A 19,485-nucleotide genomic window follows, 5' to 3' on the forward strand; every position below is an offset into this window, starting at 1 on the left:
AAATTAGATTTGCTACATCCTCCTTTTGATGGCTATCAACTTCTATTCCTATTTTATTAACTGTATGCTATCCTTAACTGAAAGTAATCATAATTCTTTCCTTGGTGATAGGCAAAAGGACAAAAAATCATTCACAACTGATGACCTGTGCGTTTGAAATCAGCGCAGAGCTTTAGCCTCTTCCGGATGCTGCTTTCTGAATGGGAAGGAAAGGCTTTTTTTATATCTTCCATTCGGATCCGACGCGGCCGATCTTTACTCTTCCAGAAAAGGCGGTAAATAAAAACCTGCACAACAATCCAAATGTTTTTTATTTGGCAAAATAAAGGATAAAGGTCCTCACAATGGCAACTTCCTCGCTAAGCTCTTATGCATTTTGATCTTTCCTGATGTGCACCCCCAAATCCAGATACCTTTTCACTCTTACCTGGAGAAAGTCTCGAATATGTGTATTGGCCCTTTTGGAGTTGGGACCAGGAACTTCAAACAAGGGACACTGCTGGCCAACCACAAAAATATCTACTAATTCCCGAATATAGTAACCTTGTCTTGTCCGAATGATAAGGAAGTCAGTTTCTGGCATCTTATGAAGATAAATTGGGGCACGAAAAAGGTTGTTCTCAAATGCCTACCAAAAGTGAAAACATAAAAAATTATGTAGAGAGAATCCTTAGAAAATTTGTAATCAATAACAAGAAAGGAAAATCGAGTTTGCTTGCTCTCTGTTCCAATTATACCATCTGGTGGCATAAGGGGTAAGTCGCAGCCACAGCAGCACGAGTTCAATCCCCAGCAGGCCAAGGAGCTACACACATGGCGCAGCATACCTCTCTTGTCTCGCTCACTGCTCCCCTCAGCAGTGTACTTCAGTAGATCTGCCTGTTCTGCTCCCCACTCTGTCTCTAGTGAATCCTCTCCCCCCTGCATCACTGGCCTGTACCCCAGCTCTTGTATGCATAAATAAATAAATCTTTAAAAAAAGAAAATTATACAGGGAATAACTTTATAAACTAACAAGTACTGTACTACTACCCTACTAAGCCTATACTAGACCCCAGCATAGCTGAGTATTATATAATTGAGATCAAAATTAATTAAAATATTAAATAACAAAAACAGCTAACGAAATAGAAACTGGTCTAGAAAAGAGAGACTAAACACACAGGACAGAAATAGTTGAGCTTATCTAAAAAACCCCAGATAGATGGGTATCAACTGTCAAAAGAATCCTATGATTCTAAGAAAACACTTCTCAGAAAATCAGAAAGGCAGACAGAAAAAGGGTGACTCTTCAATATGTGGGTGTGGAAAGTAAGTTCTAAATGTGAAATGCAGAGAGAAAACATATAAGTGAAGATAAAAAAGAGTCTTTAAGAGACCTCAAAAGTAGTCACCAAAAAAAAAAAAAAACCTAGTAGAAAAATCTCAACAGAAAGCTATAGGGAAAGGAATGCCAGGAACAGTATAAAGATGATAGTCAAAATCTGGTGGAAAATGAACTATAGATGTAAAGGATAAAGAAAAAAATGAGCCTTTACAAATTCTATAGGAGAATAAGCAATAATAATAACGAAACAAACTAGGTTCAAGAGCAGGCAACATGGTTAAGATTGCCAAAAGAAATGGAGGCAAAAAAAAAAAAATAGAAGCGTGTGAGAGATATCCTTATTATCATTGGTAGACCTCTACACATTCCCTTAGCAAATACATGAAAGGTGGATAACCAAAGGTACTTTTTATACCCATCAGAAAAAAAAGAAGGGAGGGCCTCCCTGCTGGCGCAAGGGGTTAAGCACCACTCTATGAAGCAATCCGCAGCCTCTTCACCAAGAGTTCAATCCCCCACCAACCACGGAGATACCCACAAGGCGAAGACCTCTCTTGTCTTGCCCGCCCGCTGCTCCCCTCAGCAGTGTATTTCAGTCGTCTGCCTGTTCTGCTCCCCGCTCAGTCTCTGGTGAACCCTTCTCACCCTCCCACACCTCTGGCCTGTACCCCAGTTCTTGTATAAATAAATAATAAATCTTTAAAAGAAGAGAGAGAGAAGGAAAAAAAAACTCATTTCAATATGGGTGGGAACTGTAAATGACATGGTTCAATACTTGAAATGAGTACAAACAAGATCAAAACATGCCAATTTTACACATATGAACCAAATGTTCATAAATTACTACAGTACATTTATAATCACAAGTTGAGTTCCCTATGACATCCAGATACTTCTAGATTTCTAGCCAGTCTGTATTTTCAGAAAACTATTTTAGGGGCCTCCCTAGTGGTGCAAGGGGTTAAGAGGCAGCACTATGAAGCTATCCGCAGCCACTGAAGCACAAGTTCAATCCCCGGCCAGGAAGGTGACCCATATGTCGCAGCAGGCCTCTCCTGAATCACCTGCTGCTCCTCTCAGCAGTGTATTTTAGTCAATCTGCCTGTTCTGTTCCCCACTCTATCTCTGGTGAATCCTCTCACCGCCCCCAGCACCTCTGGCCTGTACCCCAGTTACCATATGCATAAATAAATAAGAAGAAAACTTAAAAAAAGAAAACTATTTTAAATTTAGCTTAATAATTCAATTAAGAATACATTTTATTTTATTTTATTTATTTATTTTTTAAGATTTATTTATTTATTTATACAAGCACTGGGTACAGTCAGAAGCACCGGGGGGGTGAAAGAACTCACCAGAGCCAGAGCGGGGAACAGAGCAGGCAGAAGGACCGAAGTACACCGCTGAGGGGAGCAGCGGGCCACAGGAGAGGTCTGCGCGCCATGTGGGACCCTCCTCCGGTGGCCAGGGAGCAGCTGGGGATCGAACCGGCGCTGCAGAGGCTGCGGGCAGGTTCGCAACCCAGCGCTCAACCGCTGCGCCACCGGGGAGGCCCAAGAATACATTTTAATAGAAAGATCAAAAATCCCAATTCTTCTACACACAAAAAAAAAATATATTAGGGGGAATTACAATTATTTTAGGATTATATTGATCTTCCCTACACCTGATAAATGAATAGTATCTAAACCAACTAGAACTGGTTCTTTTTAGACTGACTAGCTACTCATCTGTCAATTTCCTCAGAAAAGAGTTGTAAGAGAAAGAATTCCTCACCTGCAATAACTGGCCAGGATGGAGAGAGCCCAGGAAAGGAGATGTATGGCAATAAACGGTTTCTCCATATTTACAATCTGGAGCTCCAGGATCTTTTCCAGGTTTCTATAAAGAACACAGCATACACCCAGTTATGATCAAAGAATATAATCAATAAGCTAACACAAAATATCGTACGAACATGGCATTTTACTATTATCAACTACAAAAAAATGCCATTCCTTTCTCCTGAGAAACTTACAGTATATACAAAACACTTGTTCACAGATTAATCTCTGGACAGCTACAGCTGTAAAGATTTTTTAACAATAAAGATTTTTTAAGCAGACTCACCCGCTTATAGTAGTTTTTTATCTTCGTCGCCATGCCAACCTGCATCATTAAAGGTCCATTTTCTTCACTGTATTCTGCAAGAATAAGATCTCCATCTTTGCCTGTGAGATCCTGAGGTGTGCGCATAAAAAACATCTCTCCACCACCTGAAGCTTGCCTCTCTTGTTCTCTCATCTGCCCAAAACAAAAAGAATACAATCCACAGTTGCTGATAATAACTATACACACAGTCTGAGACAATGACACCAGAATAGATTTACTTAACTTTTTTCCTAATTTCATTGCACAAATTTCTAAAGTGGAAAAAATAACACTATGGATACTTATCCTACCACCTAGATTTATTTATAACTTGCTCTATTATTTACTTAGAACTCTCTCTATATATATTTTGCTAAACCATTTTTGAAAGTTGCAGTCATCCTGACACTTCACCCATTTAAGTTTTCGTGCACGCATCTCCTAAGAATATGGATACCATTCTAAATAACCACAGTAACATTCCATTACATCTGAGAAAATAAGCACTAATTCTCTAATATCATCTACTATCCAGTCCATTCCCCCAACTTGTACTCCAATGTCTTTTACAACTGTCCTTTTTGTAATCAGGATTCAGTCATACCTTGGCCTTCTTTTTGATATGCTTTAGCAAGGGCTGAACTGAGTGGGGACCTGGCTGCGATAGTGCCCCAAAAGAGTACTTTTTCAGAGGTGGACGATGGAACTGCCGGAGTTTGATGGGCCCCATGTGGGTGGGAAAGAAGGGCTGTCGTAATTCCACAGCAGGAATTGAGTGCTAAGACAGGAAAAACAAGGGTTCAAATTAAGTATCAACTCCAGTGTAGGCAAGATCTGCCCATATCTTCCAAGAAAATAAAGCAGTGGTTCCCAGCCACCACCAAAAATAAGTGCTTTTACCTGAATAATATTGCCTCCAAAGGTACCTCGAAGACCCTGTTGCTTGGGGTAGTAATATTCATCATTGGAGAGGTTCCATGGATCTTTCACTTCTGGCTGAGACATGTTCTAGGAATAGGTCATCAAATAAACCTTAGTCAGAATACTCTTCTCCATTTACTTTTCTTTGTTTTTCTAAATACCAAGTCCCTTTTCCCTTCACACACCTGCTGTGGTTCCTCCTTGATGACACCTGTTTTCCCTAAGAGAATCCGACTCTTCTTCAGAGACGATTCCTTCTTGCTCTCCTTAGAAGGGGAGCTAGAGGTGGCCTCTTCCTTCTCATCAGGGATTTCTGAGGATGAAAGCAAAGCCACTCTAGAGTTGCTACCCGTGAAAATTCACCTTTCCTACAGCTATCTTTACAGCTTCTAACCAGATCGCTCATCCCATCCCAGGACACTTTTTAGTCCATGATTCACACTAACCAAACTACACTCCTGACAACTCAAAGGTACTACTTTCCATCATTACTATATGAGTTTTCCCTAAACAATACACAAATACTAGAAACCGACAGCCACAGATGCTACCTAGGAGCTTCTAATCTTGACCTTCCCAACCCTTCACATTTCCACCCACCCCTCAACATGAATATCAAAGTGTCAATTATAGAGGAGAAACACTGCCCCCAGCCAGTATCATACCCAAAATGAGGTTCTCATCATTGGGATCAAGAGTCAAAACAGGAGGCTCCAAGAGCCGGGGCATGGCTTGAGCATCCCAAATGATATTGTCCTCCCAGCGTCCATAAACTAGCTCTTCATTGTCAATGGGGAAAATGGAGTACCAAGGCTTGTCATCATCCAGTGTGGCTGTAAAACCTAGTTAAAACAAGAGGAAACACTCAATAATAGAACCTCTTTCAAACATGACTCTAGCAAAGGGAAAAGGAACAATTGTTAGCAGAGTTATTCATGTAACTATGGAAAAAGAACCTAGTGGACACAGTGTACTTTTCACTGAAAACACTGCTGAATGCAATGTATTTCTTTTTCCTCCAAACCTCTTTTTAATCACTAAATTCAACATAAAGATTGTAAAATTGCTACAGAAGTCTCTAACAAGCTATCAATTGCTATGTTTACCTTAAGACCCAGTAACAAATGGTTCAAGGAGGGACCCCAGCTTGTAGAATACACTTTGAGTTGTGCAGATGTTGGTCATGACAAAGTCATCAGAGAACTTAGGCATGCACGGTGTATATCTTACTTAAAACACTGGAGTCAGGGGCCTCCCTGGTGGCGCAAGGGGTTAAGACACAACCTATGAAGCTATCCACAGCTGCCACTGCAGCAAGAGTTCAATTCCTGGCCAGGGAGCTACCCACATGGCACAGCAGACCTCTCCTGTCTCACCTGCTGCTCCCCTCAGCAGTGTACTTCAGTTAGTGTGCCTGTTCTGTTCCCCACTCTGTCTCTGGTGAATACTCTCAACCCCTGCACCTTGGGCCTGTACCCCAGTTCTTATACGCATAAATAAGTCTTTAAAAAAAATTGCAGTCAAAAATGTACATTGCAGTATTTGTTTACACTAGTCACAATTTAAGCAGTCAAAAGTTTAAGGGACTGGTTAAATAAATTGTGGTAATAAGTACATAAAATATGCTAACAGTAAGTAGCAGTAAGATATATATTTCAAATACAATTGACAAATCATAAAAATACCCATGTAAGAATATTATGTAACCAGTATTTCAAATGGAAATAGGAGGGAAAAAAACTTATTTCATAAATTAAAAAAAAATAAGATACTTTTTTTCTTGAATTATAAATGTAATTCAGGTTAAAATGAATATTTAGGAAGTATAAAAAGGTATAAAGAAAACTGAAGCTGACTATGATCTTACAAACCAGAAATAACCACCGTGAACCCATTCGTGTATTTTCTTTTAGTCAGCTTTCTATGTCCACATAGGGTGCTTTTTTGAAACTTACACAAACATGACATCAAATAAGCCATTTTATGCTTTTTTGACACTTAAAATGATTTTCCCATGCCATTAAACATTTGTGAAGAACAATGAAAGGCATAATGTTTATGCTAAGTGAAAAGCACCATATATAAAACTGTACCTACATTAATGAGCTCAACTACACACACACACAGAAGACAGAAAACTGAAAATATACTAAAAAGCTAACAGATGATAATCTCTTGATAAGATTACCAGTGATTTTTGACAATGTCTTGTATTTTCTAAGTTTTCTACATTAAGCACAGTATGATCTCTGCCTCCCCCATTTAAGGAGAGAATAGGCACATTCTACAATGATAAAGAGATATTAGAAACAAAAGCAGACTTTAAAGCATTATTATAATTCAGAAAGGTCTTATTCAAGTGGTTTTCACCTTTTCCTAATGTGAAATCACAGTCCATTCTAGCTCATTAATAGTGTAAAAAAATAAATCGACAATACAGACTAGAATCAGTGCTCAGATCTAAAACACTTCACTGTCCCTCAGCAGCAGCAAAGAAATAGCTAAACCCACTGAGATGACTGAGTTGAAGGGCAGTGTGCTGGACACAGCTGGCAGAGAAGCACACCTTGCTGGACATTGTAAGCCATGGCATTCCTAGTCATGCTGGAAGGAAGCCAGCCTGCCAGGCTTGCACGCTGAGGTTTTGTCCCTTTGTGTTTGACATCCTCCCCATCCCAGATGATATCATCCTCCCAATGCAGTTGTGTCACCATCAGGAAGTTTTCATCAGCCAGAAGATCGCTGCCATTGCTTTCCTCAAGTTTCCTAAAGTCCTGTAGAAGTAGGGAAGGAACAACAAATCCCTGAATGGTCACTGGTCAACGTTCCCACTCCAAATCCCATATCAGATACATCAAATGTGGTCCTTGACTTGAAATAACCTGAAAATGGAGGAATATCCGCTTCCTCCCATTCCTCGTTTGGCAACACACTCAATTCACAAACAGAATTTTTGCAAAGGGGCCTAGTTGCCAGAGTGATAACAGCATACCAAGCAAAGGCTGAAAATACCTAAATCTCCCACCAAGTCTCTCCCCATTTAAAAAGAAAAGTAAAACATAGGCCCTGGGCACACTGATTCCTTTCTTACATTACCAGTGCTGCTTACCTCCAACATTCTACATTTCATGACAGGTTCATGTTCCAGCTTTCTCAGTTTGAAGCCATAGTCAAACCCACTGCCATCTTCAGGGACACCCAACATATCATACCACAGTCGGGCAGGCCCATAGCGCCACTCAGCCACTCTTGGTTTGGTATCTGTCACTTTATCTATATCTCCAGTTGATTGGGAAAACTTGGACTCCACAGGAGCCATCATTGTGATCTGTAACAGAATAAAGTAGTAGAAGGGGGAGGGGGATTCTCCTGATCCCAGATGTCCTTAGGCTACAGGGAGTTAAGAGGCAGGATGGGGGAACTAAGAAGCACCATGTGGATGATTTCTGAACAGGAATGGAATTAGAATGTAAACAACACAGGTATATCACAGCACACTGCCTGTCATTCAAAGCTTCGTATTCACCCTCTGCCAGCCCCTAAAACTTTTCTACTACAGTAGGGAAGGGACAGCCACTGTAAATGAACTCCTAATTACTCATTGGTAATCATCGCAGGACTCTGTCAGCTGAGGTGTTACTTCCAATTTAAACATAACCCAGGAAAAACTAGCTTGTTCCCCTCGTAGGTCTCTATTTTGCCTACTTCATCATCAGAGAGACACTGCTCTGGAGGAGGTGGTGGAGCATAGTCGTAGTTCCACAAAGACTTCTGGTCGACTTCTGATTCTAGTGAGCACTCCACCTCCTGGATCTGCTCCTCCTGTATCAGCTCTCGGTGCTTCTTCTTCCTCTTTCTGCGAGCACTTCGCCAAACAGATGGGACATTCTTCCCTGGTCCAAAAAGACGCAGGAAGCGTAACACCTAGAACACAGAACATGTTACCTTGTCAGAGACTCAATGTCAGATAGAAAACAAAGTAGCAAATAGGTCTGGAAACTCCCTTCAGGGGTCTACTTAATTGTGGGGGAGGATCAAGGAATGCTAAACTGAGATTTACATCACCTTCCAAGAAAATAAAGATGTGGCCCTTAATAATTTAGACTAGTACTTTTAAGACAACAAAAACAATTTCTAATGAGGACTATAGCAATGCATACACCATTAAAAATAAGACCTAATACGTTATCATTGAATAAGGAAACCTTTATTTAGCTCTTATCCATTAAATATTCAGCATCTTAACAACAGAATTCAGTATTTAGAAAAGGTCAGTGGTTTGCAGTGTAAGCATTCTCCATAGAAAGTACCTTCTGGGCCTCCCTGGTGGTGCAAAGGGTTAAGCACAGCACTGTGAAGCTATCTGCAGAACCTGGTAGCATGAGTTCGATCCCAGGCCAGCCAGGGAGCTACCCACATGGTGCAGCAGACCTCTCCTGTCGCCCCGCCACTCCCCTCAGCAGTGTATTTCAGTAGATCCACCTGTTCTGTTCCCCACTCTGTCTCTGGTGAATCCTCTCAACACCCTCAGCCCCGCATCTCTGGCCTGCACCCCAGTTATTGTATGCGTAACTAAATAAATAAATCTTTAAAAAAAAAAAAAATACCTTCCCAGGCCGAAATTCTGGGAAAAGTTCTGTGACACTTGGCAACAGCTTGGTGGCGTCATGCTGCATAATCCCAGCCAATGGTAGGGTCAGCTTTCCATCGGATTCTGCCTGTGTTGCTTCCTGAGGTCCCATCTCAGATTCTGAGTCAGATGAACTACTGAAGTCCACTTTCTCTGAGGCCAAAGAGGAAGGGGCAATGATGGAGGGCAAGATGATGCCTTCTCCATCCTCAGACACTGCAACAAGGAAGAGAAACCCCTTTGGCATGTAACTGTGAGCATATTTCCTCAAATTCAGCCAACACCCATTCTAGGTTATATGCATGGCTCAATGAAAGGGGATATAGTTCCAAGTTCCCAGATTACTAGTATGCAACCCAAAAAATTCATTCCAATTCATTATCTCCCACCATTCCCAACTCACCTTGTACTTGGTACGCTAGGGTTCTGAACAGAGAAAACAAACACTATTACTACATTTACTACTTTCTGTAAGTATTTTAGGTTAAAGGAATGTGACCAATAACAAAATTATACAACACTTTTACACCAGTCAGACCTTATTATAACCAGTTCAGAGACCCATATGCTGGAGAATTTTTTTTTAAGCCCACAGGCTAACAGTGAAACTGCTTAACATAAAATAAGACATATAACATAAAGTTAACAGATACTACTCAGCCTGCTGACTAAAAATAAATGACAAACTGATAGAAATTTAGGATTTATGTTTGAGGAACACAAGCCTCCAAAAAACAGATCAAAGACACCGCTCCTCCCTAATCTTCTAGTACAGGGTTACTACTGTTACAGACATAGGAATATTTGAGATGGTTACTGAAGACCCAGTCTTTGAATGGTCTGAATCTGGTAGTTGCGCTATATAATTTATATATGTTCTAGGGTGCCTTCCTCATTCAACCATTTCTTTTAAAGTCATCTCAATAGGTAGTGTCCAAATATCAGTATGCATATTAGTTACATGAGAAATTACCTGGGAACTTTTTTGAATTCCTGGCCTTTACCCCAGATCTTCTGAAACACTCTCTCCAGGGGTGAGAGTTGGAAATGTGTATTTGTTTTAAAGACTGAGGTGATTCCGAGGGGCAATCAGATTTGAGAATCGCTCAGATTTGAGAGACCTAATCTGCTTTTTCTCGAGCACATGTTAAAACTGCTTTGCCAGATGTTTTAAAAACAAAACTTTCTTTTAACACTGAAAATTGTACACGTCGCTTCTGGAAGTTGTATCCTCTCCTAGCAGCTTAATTTTAATAGCCCCCTAGGTATTCCAAAAGCCTGGACTTAATGAATGCAACTAGCTCCTTAGACAAGAGTAGACAGCCTCCACTTACCACCAGTAATAGCATCCTGGTCCTTATCCTTCTTCATTGGTCCAGGGGGTGGAGGTGGAGGAGGCATCAACTTGCAATCAATGTCTTCACAATCAGCATCATAGTCATCTTCATCATAATCTATTAAAACCAAGAAGGTGACCTCAATATCCAGAACGTCACACAACAGCCTTGAGTTACCTTATCACTCAAGGATTTAAAGCACCACATGAAACCAGCTTCTGCCTTTAGGGAAAAATGGTATCATGGTATCAGCAAATGCTGTAACACAATGTATTCCTCATATAGGAATTTAGGAAGCTCTCAAGAACTGTTTAAAATCTTTCCTCCTGGGGCCTCCCTGGTGATGCAAGGGTTTAAGTCTCAGCACTATGAAGGAGGTGACCACATGGCACAACAGACCTCTCCCTTCTCATCCACTGTTCCCCTCAGCAGTGTATTTCAGTCGGTATACCTGTTCTGCTCCCCACTGTCTCTGGCGAATCCTCTCACCCCTACACCGCTGGGCCTGCACCCCAGCTCTTGTATGCACAAATAAATCTTTAAAATAAATAGATAAAATCTTTCCTCCTAATCAAATTCTGCTTATTTTTCATTTCCACCCTGCATAAGCTAATAATCTGTCATTTCCCTTTAAGAGTGGACTTTCTCTTCTCAACTCCCAAGGTTTTTTTTTTTTTAAAAGATTTATGTATATAAGAACTGGGGTGTAAGCCAGAGGTGTGGTGGGTGAGAAGATTCACGAGAGACAAAGTGGGGAGCAGAACAGGCAGATCTACTGAAATACACTGCTGAGGAGAGCAGCAAGCTAGTCAGGAAAGGTCTGCTGCACCATGTGGGTTGCTCCTTGGCCGGCCAGGGATCGAACTCTGCTGCAGTGGCTGGCTATACCTTGATAGCGCTGTCTTTAACCCCTGCGCCACCAGGGAGGCCCTCAACTCCCAAGTTTGTTTTTTTTTTCCCTTTAAGATTTATTTATACAAGAACTAGGGTACAGGCCAGATGTGGGAGAGGGAGAGAGGATTCACCAGAGACAGAGCAGAGAACAGCATAGGCAGACTGACTGAAGTACACTGCTGAGGGTAGCAGCGGGCGAGACAGGAGAGGTCGGCTGCACCACGTGGGTTGCTCCGCAGCCGGCCGCTGCGAACAGCTTCCCAGCACTGGGCTGCAAACAGCTTCACAGCACTGGGCTCAACCACCTGCGCCACCAGGGAGGCCCAACTCCCAAATTTTTGATACATTTTTTCTGTCTACCTTTTGAGTTTGTTATTCTTTCCATTGCCTTCTAATCACTGGCATCCATTCCCTTCCTCAAGAATCACCTTTATCCAGATTAAACCCAAATCTACCTATCTTGCCTCTACAAGTGCACTGCATGTTCTGCTGCCTAAAAAACCTTTCCACTCAGATATTAAACAACTATATTTCCTAGCACACTGATATAGCTTCACCTCTTTTACAGATTAAAAAAAACTTCTTGTTAGTATCACTACTTCCATCCTCATTTTCCCAGCTTTAGTCTCCTGTCTCCATCAGTCCCTTACTCCCCACCTCCCCACACCCACACCTTTTTTAATCAACAGCAGTCATGGCAATTTTAATTTTTGAGGTTAAGTTATGTGCCAGATGTTTGTAGCTATTTTACCTGTAATCTCTCCAACGATGCTGCAAAGTAGAAAATATTCTGAGATACAGAAGACAGGTGACTTACTCAGGGCCACATATGTAACAAAGTCAGAATTCAAGTCTGGTTTAACAATAAAGCCTGTACTATTTCCCTCACTTCTTCACTCACTCACAACTTTCCCTAACTGTCACCCTAATCCCAACCTTAATAACTCTATATCTAGCCTACAAGAAGTCTCCAAGTTAGTCCGCTCCTTTACCTTTTCCTAATCAAAACCTCAAAACAATTACACCACTTTTTTTTTTTTTTTTAAGATTTATTTATTCAGGGCCTCCCCGGTGGCGCAGCGGTTGAGCGCTGGGTTGCGAAGCTGCCCGCAGCCTCTGCGGCGCCAGTTCGATCCCCGGCTGCTCCCCGGCCACCGGAGGAGGGTCCCACATGGCGCGCAGACCTCTCCTGCCGCCCGCTGCTCCCCTCAGCAGTGTACTTCGGTCCTTCTGCCTGCTCTGCTCTCCGCTCTGGCTCTGGTGAATTCTCTCACCCTCCCGCGCTTCTGACTGTACCCAGTGCATGTATAAACAAAAACAAACAAATAAAGAAAGAAAGAAAGAAAACATGCCTCTATATAAAAAAAAAAAAAAAAAAAAGATTTATTTATTCATACAAGCACTGGGTACAGTCAGAAGTGCAGGAGGGTGAGAGAATTCACAAGAGCCAGAGCGGGGAGCAGAATAGGCAGACCGACGAAATACACTGCTGAGGGGAGCAGCGGGACCGGCAGGAGAGGTCTGTCACGCCATGTGGGACCCTTGCCCAGCAGCTGGGATCGAACCAGCGCTGCAGAGGCTGCAGGCAGCTTCGCAGCCCAGTGCCCAACTGCTGAGCCACCAGGGGAGGCCCCTATACTACTTTTCATTTTTATTGAGGAAGGGTGACTAACATATAAAGAGAATCAACCACGACACTTTACTATGGTCGGTGCTTTCACACCACATTATAATGAAGTTAAACTCTACAGAAGCCCTACTAATAAGTAAGTATTGTCACCTTTATTGCAGCAAGAAAACTGTGGAAATGTTACAAATGAGATCCAAGTCCCAGAGATTGAGCAACTTTCCCAGGGTTAAACTAAACATGGAACTGGGATTTGAACCTATGACTTTCTGACTCCAAAATCAATTTTATTTTACTCAACAATTAACCCTTTGCACTCGGAACCATTTTATGATATTTTGATTTAATTTCTTGTGCCATTTCAAGATAAAACTTCAGGGAAACATGCGTGTCTCAAAAAGCTGCGTTGAAATAACCTCAATTCCGCGTAATCACTAATAAATTGCAATGTCCCCTGAGAGGGGACATCCGAGTGATATGCTAGAATTCCGATGTCCCCTGAGAGGGGACAGCGGAACGCAAAGGGTTAATGTTGGTTTACAGGGTTCATATCCTATGGGCCCCCATGTGCAGTAATTAAAATTTGCCTTTTCTCTTGCTAAATAAAAGTTGGTTTACAATTCTTTATGGCATCAAATCCCAAGTAACCTATGCATAAAATACTGACAAACTGCTCTTTCCTTGGTTCTTGCCATTTGACAATATTTTCTTTGCCTTTAGGGAAAACCTGCTGGCCATTTCTCCTCATACTACTCAGTTATCTCTATTGCCAAACCTCTAGACAAGCCATTGCTTCCAAACCAAAATACTTTATTACTTCCTCTCCATCAAACCTTTCAAAATTTTGCCCTAAATTTATTTTCACAAAGTCTTTTCTAATGGTCCCTGCCAACCTCCAATTATTCCAAAGATGTACCCTTGTAAATCAAGCTGTGTAAAATGGCCACTGCCAGGAAAGAAAAAAGCTAAGGGAATAAAGGTACCCTCAGAAGACAAGAGAAATGGGAAATGACATCACAGAGTACTGAGACACTATCAAATACAGCATCCTCCTTTTCCAGGAGGCCAGTTCATAAAACCCAACTGAGAAACCCCCACCCATGCTCTTCTTTACCACTCGAAACCTAAGCCTGAAAATTACATCCCCTGAAAATCAAAACTGCTACAACCTTCCCCTTAGCTTAAGTCAGGGTACTCAAAAATAAGTCATGCTACTGGACTCAGCTATTCTGGTAGCCCCTCAAAACTATAGAAATGTGAATTTATAATTGGTTAATTTCTTATTTTAAAGATTTATTAATTTATGCATACAAGAGCTGGGGTACAGACCAGAGATACGGTGGGTGAGAGGATTCACCAGAGACAGTGGGGAACAGAACAGGCAGACTGACTGCAATACACTGCTGAGGGGAGCAGCGGGCAGGACAGGAGAGATCTGCTTCGCCATGTGGGTCGCTCCCTGGCCGGCTGGGGATCAAACTCATGCTGCAGAGGCTGTGGATTGCTTCACAGTGCAGTGCTTAACCCCTTGTGCCACCAGCAGGCCCCTATAATTGGTTTATTTCTTATTGTGAAATGTGCTTTGCATGTGCTTATCCCATCTTCCCCAAAAGATAACAATATCTCTGAAGGCCTGCATCTTTTGTTTTTTCTGGGTTATTTCTTGTGTACATGGTGCAGTTAATTGTCTTTATATAAGAAAACACTCACATCCATTAACTGGTCCTGAAGAAACTAATCTCAAGTATTTACCAAGTTTTACCTGCATTTTTCAGCAGACTGAAATCAAATTCAAAGAGGTGGACAATGAATAAATGGATGGGCAATCTCATATGAAAGTTTCAATCAGTGAGAGATAGTGCAGGGCAGTAGAAAGAATGAATTATGACCAGCAGCTTTTGGTTCAAGACCAGTGAACTGAGCGCTTCAAGATCCAAAAACGGATTTTATTAACTTTGTACCACACAATCAACAATTTACTGCACAGAACAGGTGCTCAATCAAAGTGTAATGAACTGAGTTGTTAAATTAGTCAAGACCTGACACTAACTGTAGAACTTCTTATAAAATTCTACATTTTATTAAATTCCTCTAAGGTTCAAGTTTTCCTTATCTATGAGAAGGTTAAGAACATATAATCACCAAGATCTTTGACATTCTGATTCTATAATTATCACACCTTATACCAGAGAGAAAAACCTATTTTTTGTAAGTAAGCATTAAGTGCACTGTGTCAGCATACTGGTAAATTGAGCCAATAAATACATTAGTTCATTTACATAGACAATACATATACTTAATTCTTCTTGAACTGCCTATTCCTTGAAAGAAAAGACTGAGTTTAAGTAATTCCTGGCACTGAGCTGATAAAGGAAGGGAAGCAGAGTAAAGGCATAGAGAACAGGTACAATGGCAGAAAACATACACAGAAACAAAGGACTACACAGAAAGAAACTACACTGGAAAGTTCTATCAATGACAACAAAAAATTACCCGAGTGGCAAAGGGGCTGCAAACTCCCCATTGTCTGCTGGTATCTTCTGCTTTCATCTTCTGCTACTTCATTGATGTCTGAATAGTCCACAGCATCTTCTGTACTTCTGATCCATCCTATAAATAAAATGGGGGAGGGGGAGGAGGGGCAGGAGTATATCTCAACAAAGAGCAAGTAACTCTCACTCCCTTAGATAATTCCCACTGAAAAGTACAGCTACAATAATTGGCTAAAGTCCTCCTCCAGTCTACAATCCATAACCCACACTTCACCTTCATCGTTTACCAAGGCACCATCAGTCAATTCTTCATTTGCCGTGAGTTCAGTGATCAGGCTGCCCAGACCCAAAGCCCCCAAGCCTGCCAAGTGCTTCTTACACTCCTGAAAAAGGGATAGCATCAGAATTGAAGACAACTGAACTGAAGCCTCCCACACCATATAAGACTTATTTCCGTGGTCCACAATAAAGCTATAGACCCACATGAAAGATGAATCTGCATGTGCTAAAAGGAGGATCACATTCCAGAACTTTAAATCTTCCACTAAAATCCACGCGGATCAGGCCTCTATTAAGATAGCAAGTTCAATTTCATCACCTTAAAGTAATACGAAAGATTAATCAAAAAGACCACCACCAGGACTAAATGAATGGCACGGCAGTTCTCTTAAAAAAAAAAAGGCTAAAGCAACTAAGGTCATTCAGATTACAGAGGCAAGTACAATTTTCTTGCTATCTTGTGTGTGGGGGTGTGTTTGCAGGGAAAGAACATCAGTCAGTACTTTCTCCTTGAGAAAATGAGTATCATTTTACTACCTAAAGTAACGAAGGTGTACCAACTGGAGGAGAATAAATTCATGAATGTCACTGAACAACTAAGAAAACTACTTAAGAAGTTCATTGGGAACTGAAGAGCTGTGCCCCAGATGGTTTGAATATTCACTGTTCCAAAAACTGGGGCCTGAACCACATGATTTGCTACAGGTTTTGTCCAGTCCCCTGGCTCTAAAGCCACCTAAGGTCAGCGATGTCAGAAATGCGAAGTTTCAAGAACCTCCTAGTTTCCCACAGCAATTCTTTTTCCTACTGCCTGATCAGGACGAACGCTATCTGCAAAACCACCCCCACCAGCACCCGACACGCAGAGGCTTCCGCAGAGGTCTCCCTTTCCCCATCCGCGCCCCAAACTCAGCTTCCTCACTACGTTACTGCACAAAATCGCTTCCCGTTTCCTCATAACTGCGCCCTCTCGCAGAGGGAGGACCACATCACCCTCTATTCCCCTATGCTCAACACCCAGTCCTTCCTCAGTCTACTCTCCCTGGCCGCACCACCCCGCCCTATCCCCACGCCCACCCCCTCACATCGTCCAAGACGCTTTCCCCCTCCAGTTGCCCGGCTCCATTGATGTTGCCGAAAAGGAACCCGGCTAAAGAAAATGGGCCGCCTCCGGCCGAATCTTCGTCGCTGTCCGTGTCTGACATGATGGCGGCTGCCGCGGGCGGAGGAGAAAATCCCAGCCTGGTCCCATAGACCGGAAATAAAAACATCAGTCGCCCTGAAGTGCCTAACAGGGCTACCTGACGCTACCAGCCTCTGCGGAAGCGGAATTAACAAAGAATAACCGGAAAGGCCGTCCGTCCTACGAGAAAGAAGTGGTGTCACTACTTTACTAACGGTTTTTGATTCGCCCATACATGATCAGGAGGCTGGATATGTAGAAAGTCATTGGTCAATGAAAATGTGCGGTCCCGCCCCCTTTCACTCGCGAACGCACTAGTCTCGCACTGCGATGGGGTCTTTACTCCTATCGGAAGGAGCTGTCTGGGTCACGTGGACTACGTGCTGGTAACCTTGGTTCACCACGCACAGCACCGGAAAGATTAGAACTGGTCCTTCTAGTCCGTGCCGTCAGCTGCTTCACTGCTCTGTCGCAAAGAGAAATCGGCGGTAAATGCACTGGGCCAAAGGTACCTTTGATAGTTGTTTTGAATTGACAATTCCCCATAAAACTCGACTCCCCCCTCCCCGTTTTATTTAGGGAAATGTGGAAATAAATGTACAGCCGACCCCCACACCTAGAATCAATTGTTAACATTTTGTCAGGTGGTTTTTTTTCTGAAGCGCTTGAAAATGGGTTGCAGGTGTGATTCTTCACCCCTAAAAGCAGACTTTATACGTAACCGCAGTATCAGTGTCAAGTCTTTAAAAATTAATATTAATGCAATATCATTTAAAGCAATCAGTATTTATTTTCTTTTTAAAAGCTTTATTTATTTAATAGCATACAAGAGCCGGGGTACAGGCCAGAGATGTGGGGGGTGAGAGGATTCACCAGAGAGTGGGGAGCAGAGCAGGCAGATGGACTGAAATACACTGCTAAGGGGAGCAGCAGGAGAGACAAGAGGTCTGCTGCGCCATATGGGTTGCTCCCTGGCCGGCTGGGGATCGAACTCAGGCGTAGTGGTGATAGCATGATAGTGCTGAGACTTAACCCCTATGCCACCAGGGAGGCCCCTTCCTCATTCTTTTTTTTTTTAATATTTTATTTTATATAATTCTTACATCATTTTTCATCTGCACAATATGTGCATTTTCATTATGGTTATATACCCCATACAATTGCACCCCCCCCAGACCGTCCTCTCCCCGCTCCTACCCCCCATGTGTCTCTGGTTTATAGTTGCTTGTTGATTTTGATTTTTACATTGTATTGATTAGTTTTTTTCCTGGTCTCTTATTTAAGTTTTCTAAATTCCTGCTATGAGTGAGACCATCCGGTATTTTTCTTTTTCTTTCTGACTTATTTCGCTGAGCATGATCCTTTCTAGCGCCATCCATGTTGCTGCAAACTGCATGTGTTTATCTTTTTTGATTGCTGAGTAATATTCCATGGTGTATATGGACCACATCTTGATCCAGTCGTCTTATTTTTGGGCATTTGCCGCATTCTTTTTTATGGCAGGTCTATGGAGTGTTTTAACAGTGGATACATTTCTAGGCCAGATAACAAAGGTCTGCCAAAATCTGCACAGTAGGGCCTCCCCTAGTGGCGCAGGCAATTGAGCGCAGCACCTTGAAGCTGTCCACAGCCTCTGCAGCGCAGGTTCGATCCCGGCTGACTGGTGAGAATCCCACATGGTGCAGCAGATTTCTCCTGTCTTGCCTGCTGCTTCCCTCAGCAGTGTATTTCGTCAATCTGCCTGTTCTGTTCCCCACTCTGTCTCTGGTGAATCCTCTCACCCTCCCGAGCATCCAGCCTGTACCCCGGTTCTTGTATAAATAAATACAATCTTTAAAAAAAAATCTGCACAGTAGCTGAATTGCTGTACTTTGGTAATGAAAAATTAGAATACTATTGCTATGTTAATATTTAAAACAAAACAAAATAGAATGTTTTCAAATGTACTTTATCTGCCTCTTGGATGTTGGGTCATGAGAAAAAGCAGATTCTATGAGAAATAAAGATTTGTAAAATGTGGAAGGGAACTTCAGATACTGTATATATTAAAAGATGCCATTTCTGACTCAAAATGTGGGCTTTGTAAAAATTTAGCATATGACCCAACAATTCCTTTCAGGTATATACCCAAGTTGAAAACATTTACATAAGGCTTCCCAGGTGGCCGTGGCACAGCAGGTTGAGCGCAGCGCTGTGAAGCTGTCCGCAGCCTCTGTGGCACTGGTTCGATTGCTGGCCGGCCAGGGAGATTCCCACATGGCGAGGCAGACCTCTCCTGTCTTGCCCGCTGCTCCCCTCAACAGTGTACTTTGGTCCTTCTGCCTGTTCTGTTCTGCTCCCTGCTCTGTCTCTGGTGAATTCTCTCAGCCTCCTGCGCCTCTTTCTGGCCTGTACCCCAGTGCTTGTATAAATAAATAAATCTTAAAAAAAAAAGAAAACGTATCTACATAAACTCTTGTATGCAAAGGTTCACAACTGCATTATTGATAATAGCGAAAAAATGGAAACAATTCAAATGCCCCTCAACTGATGAATAAATGTATGTCTGTACAAATGAATATTATTCAGCAACAAAAAAAAAACGTGCTACAAAATGGATGAACCTTGAAAATATTATGCTAAATGAAAGGGAGTTCCAAATAACCACGTATTGTTTGATGACAAA

The 19,485-nt window shown here is 42.1% G+C and overlaps 1 protein-coding gene across 1 annotated transcript in view; it reads right to left on the reverse strand.

The window, feature by feature from the left end:
• Nucleotides 1-16,987, reverse strand: part of TAF1 (TATA-box binding protein associated factor 1) — a 103,968-nt gene extending 86,981 nt beyond the window's left edge. Inside the window, 16 exon segments of the mRNA XM_037512272.2 lie at nt 146-287; nt 428-628; nt 3,104-3,208; nt 3,437-3,610; nt 4,062-4,235; nt 4,358-4,465; nt 4,564-4,691; nt 5,044-5,220; nt 6,945-7,152; nt 7,488-7,706; nt 8,084-8,302; nt 8,986-9,224; nt 10,343-10,462; nt 15,360-15,476; nt 15,633-15,741; nt 16,723-16,987. Of these exon segments, the coding sequence (XP_037368169.1) occupies nt 146-287; nt 428-628; nt 3,104-3,208; nt 3,437-3,610; nt 4,062-4,235; nt 4,358-4,465; nt 4,564-4,691; nt 5,044-5,220; nt 6,945-7,152; nt 7,488-7,706; nt 8,084-8,302; nt 8,986-9,224; nt 10,343-10,462; nt 15,360-15,476; nt 15,633-15,741; nt 16,723-16,908 (2,626 nt within the window). The 5' untranslated portion in view covers nt 16,909-16,987.
• Between the last annotated feature and the right edge of the window lie 2,498 nt (nt 16,988-19,485).

This window comes from Talpa occidentalis, unplaced genomic scaffold (assembly GCF_014898055.3).
Source record: "Talpa occidentalis isolate TD23 unplaced genomic scaffold, MPIMG_talOcc4v2.1 talOcc4.15, whole genome shotgun sequence".
Taxonomy (NCBI): Eukaryota; Metazoa; Chordata; class Mammalia; order Eulipotyphla; family Talpidae; genus Talpa; species Talpa occidentalis.